This window comes from Cryptosporidium ryanae (assembly GCF_009792415.1).
Source record: "Cryptosporidium ryanae isolate 45019 chromosome Unknown contig_121, whole genome shotgun sequence".
Lineage (NCBI taxonomy): Eukaryota > Apicomplexa > Conoidasida > Eucoccidiorida > Cryptosporidiidae > Cryptosporidium > Cryptosporidium ryanae.
The window spans coordinates 204-4,097 of NW_027125507.1; the positions used below are offsets into that span (position 1 = coordinate 204).

Sequence of the window (3,894 nt, forward strand, 5' to 3'; positions counted from 1 at the left end):
GTATAAAGATAGTGAATGTTCCCTGCTGAGGAAACAAATGCTAGTCTATATAAACTTATCCAAAATGATGAGTGAAGTAGACGTTCAGAAACGATGTCAGATAAAACAATAACGGAATCTCTTAAGATACAAGTTGGATTATTGTTGTTATTATTGTCATATATGTGGGAATTTCGACATAGATGGTATTCTGTTCCAAAACCTGAAACATTTACCAGAGTAAATGTATAATATCTGGAAAAACCTGAATTACTTGAATAGCTTCTAATGTTATCATTAATTAAAGCACCACCTCTCATTCTTCCACTATCTAGTCCGCCTTCATCACTCCTAGATACTACGTACAAAACAAATACTGGCTTCTTCGATTCATCAATACTAATTAATCCCGGAAGCACTATTGAATGTCCGTTTTCTAAACCTTTTATTTTCATTAATGTATCTACAACAAATCTATGAAATTCCTTATAATCAAAACTCGACTTTCTCAGCACAGCCTTCTCATATATGTACTTAATTCTAGACCATGGAAACTCTTCAGAAATATATGATATTGAATTCTTTATTTTATTAAAGCATAATCTTAAATTTTCTAATTCTATTGTGTTTGATCCAAAGTAATTTTTTGAATTAGGTATCACTGACAGGTATTCACTCTGAAGTCTTTCAAGTGCCTTTATATAAAACTTTGCACTATTGCTTATTGTAAACCAAGATCCTCCATCACAACCCAAAATCTCTGATGGAACTCCCCAAGAATCTCCGATCGTCAAATCCAAAAAGTCTGGCCTCGACCATATTGGTTGCATTATTCGTCTTCCCTGCTAATAGGTTCCTTGTAAATTTTATCTCAAAGCTTGTATTATTTATAATGTGTACCTTTTTATTTTGCTTATTCGATATGCCCCTGCTAAAACGCATTAATTACCAAAGTACATATAAAGAAAACCTCTTCTCCCAGAATTATCTGGAAGCATCAATACCATACGGCTCAAGTTGAACTTTATATTAATTATTTCACACCACTTTCCTTCAAAACAACCTCCGTAAGTCTTTCTTATTTATTACGCAACAATACCTAAACATAAAATCTAACATTTGGAGGGGTGGCGCCCACACATGGCGCCTCTTTTGGTTACTTGTACCAACATAATTTTAGATTACTAAATAAAGATTTACCTGATGGTGGAAATGTTTGGTTGAAAGTATCTGTTGGCTGGAGCAGCGAGGAGTCGCCACTCCGCTTTTGTAAACTCTGAGTCTACAAATTTAGTGAGATTTACTGTCTATACGAAGGCAAAAGAGGGTTATTCTGATACTTGATAGGCTTCTTGTCTAACAATACATGGTAACATGCTGTAATCTGTGACTATTTATGGAAATATCGTTTATAAAATTATTAATTCCTTCCAACTTCTTGTCAATACTTTGCCAGCCAACAGCAAGCACAGTGAAATAAACGCACGCTTACGCAAATTCAAGAAAAATAACATACAAATTAAACAAGTAGCTAGATAATGATAAAAATAAGAAATTAGCCAGCGTACGATATAGAATGCTATTTGAAATGGAGAAAATGCAGTGTTAAACAAAAACGAGTATAATAAACTATTAATTAGAACATCCATTGCATCCACAGTTAATGCATTCTATTTTTTCTTCGTCCAATTGATCAACAGGAACTCTGCATATACAAGTAGTCCCATAATTTGTGTTTGAGGTTGATATACAATTAATGCAACAAAGATACTCATAACCTTGTTTCTTCCATTTTGCAATTAAATTTCTGTCCCCATATCCGTGATCTAAACAATACTCATAAAGTTCTTTTGAAATTTCTTTCTCCTTGTAATACTTATCAAACAANNCAAACAAAAAGCGACTCCTTAGGTGATTGACACGATGAATAGGCCACATATACTCATTCTTTTTCCTGCCCTTCATAGTCACATTCTCAGCCTCTCTCATCATTTCATTATACTTTTCAAGCTCATCTTTAACAATATCCCATCCATCTGGTATGGGCACATTGGAGAACAGTCTCACCATTTCTTTTCTCGCTTTATGCTTCTGTATTTATATATTCAAATCGAAGAGAAAAAACAGAGACTGTTTATGCTTGCTTTTCTTATATTTAACCCTCAAAAACCATCTATAGTTCTAAATATAGGTAAAACAAGATTCCACAAAACTATACAAGAAAAGTGGAAGGTTTAAACAATAAGAATAACAAGATACTTTATTTTGTACTATTCACCCTTACTTTCACTCGCCCATTATTAATGTTTTACAGGACGAGTTTTTGGCGGTAAAGTGAAATCAAATCTAACAAAGACAATATACTTGAATTGTAAACAACTATAAGTGATAGAGTTTCGTAGACGGTGCAATGTTTAATATCTATAGCTGGGCGCGTTATGTAAGTGTTTGAAGCTTCTCAAATTGTTTATTCTTGTGTTTGTCAGAACAATAAAAAACTGAAAGCCACTATATGTCATTGTTATCTCAAACTAAAAACAAATACATATATTTCATGTTACTGTGTGCCACCACCTCACATCTCTATGTATCTTAATTTGATAGAGTTCCATTATAACCTTAAGCATAATTTACTATATGTGCATGCCGATTGGCGATTATAGAAAGCCTGTTTAGCGCCGGATTTATTTAAGTTGGAACTATATCCACACAAAATTATTAATAGTTGAGAAAGGACTATATGTAGGATAAAACAGTGTGAGAGAAACTAAAGAAGGAGGAACTGAATATGAAACGGACACTTTTTTGGAGACTATGAATGGAATGAGCGGTAGTTTACGCAAATCCCTTGCATCGTAGATACTTTGATGTCTTTAAGAACGGTCAATGTTACATTTCTCACCTTTTTGTTTGTTTTATTAGATATATAGGAGTGGAATACAGCTTTTGGTCCGCCTCCGTTGGCCTTTTATTGATTTNNATTCTATTCGCTATTTTCCTTGTTTGATAATCAACAAGTAAAACTTAAAATTGAGACATAATGCTGTAATAGAGAAACAGATAAATTTCAACAAATATGCACATTTAGGCGAAAATTAACAGAATCATTCGAACTTTAACTTGGTAAAAATACTTAAAAATCAAGTAGCTGTTACAATTCTAAGTTTGGCCTGTTTAATAAGGTCATTCTTAATATCTACATCTTTAATCATATCTTTATATTTTTCAATGTACCTGTTGATACTGTATTTTGGAGTTATATAAGAATAGTCTGATGGAGTAGAAAGTACAAGAGGTAATCCTGGGAAAAGATCCAGAACGACTATACCTTCTGACTCGAGTTTTTTTCTTTTATTCTCACTTTCCACGCTAATATCATTTACCTGATAACTATTGTAAGAACTGTTAATATTACTATTAATATCGTCATAATCCAAATTCCTTTTTCTATATAGCGAACTCTCATAAATTTTATCAGTAGAAGGTAAAATACATTCCTTGATAAAATATTTCTGCTGTTCAACTAATCTTTTCTGTTTAACTGAGTCTGGAGCTAATTCACTCACTTCACAATTCACAAAATCTTTAACTGACATTTCACCTGTCAGTATTCTTCGTCTCAAGTCTGGATTATTTGGACGCTTAAGATTACTCATTAATTCAAATCTCCTTTGTCTAATAATTCCGCTACTCTTTCCTTCCATTGTAGACTCAAACTCCTCCTCTATTCCCTTACTCAAAGATTCTATATCAATGCCACTTAAGAACCTATTCTCCATTAAACCAAGTTCCAAGGCATTTCTAATCTCATTTCTCATCAAGTCTTTTCCTGCCCTCACCTTTTCAGGAGATTGTGATGATATCATCTCCGTTATATACACCGTTCGGTGCAAACCTTTAGCTTTGTTGTCCTTT

At 33.1% G+C, this 3,894-nt stretch overlaps 3 protein-coding genes across 3 annotated transcripts; all 3 read right to left on the reverse strand.

Annotated features, from left to right (window-relative positions):
* Positions 1-215: 215 nt before the first annotated feature.
* FG386_000258 (very large low complexity protein) lies at positions 216-809 on the reverse strand (the record flags this gene model as incomplete). The annotated part of the gene is made up of 1 exon (XM_067339601.1): positions 216-809. A coding segment is annotated over one exon (594 nt), but the record flags the coding sequence as incomplete, so codon positions are not given.
* Positions 810-1,611: 802 nt separating this feature from the next.
* Positions 1,612-2,049, reverse strand: FG386_000259 (G10 protein; the record flags this gene model as incomplete). The annotated part of the gene is made up of 1 exon (XM_067339602.1): positions 1,612-2,049. One exon carries the CDS (start codon positions 2,047-2,049, stop codon positions 1,612-1,614), a length of 438 nt encoding a protein of 145 aa, XP_067198567.1.
* Positions 2,050-3,119: 1,070 nt separating this feature from the next.
* Positions 3,120-3,845, reverse strand: FG386_000260 (uncharacterized protein; the record flags this gene model as incomplete). The annotated part of the gene is made up of 1 exon (XM_067339603.1): positions 3,120-3,845. One exon carries the CDS (start codon positions 3,843-3,845, stop codon positions 3,120-3,122), a length of 726 nt encoding a protein of 241 aa, XP_067198568.1.
* Between the last annotated feature and the right edge of the window lie 49 nt (positions 3,846-3,894).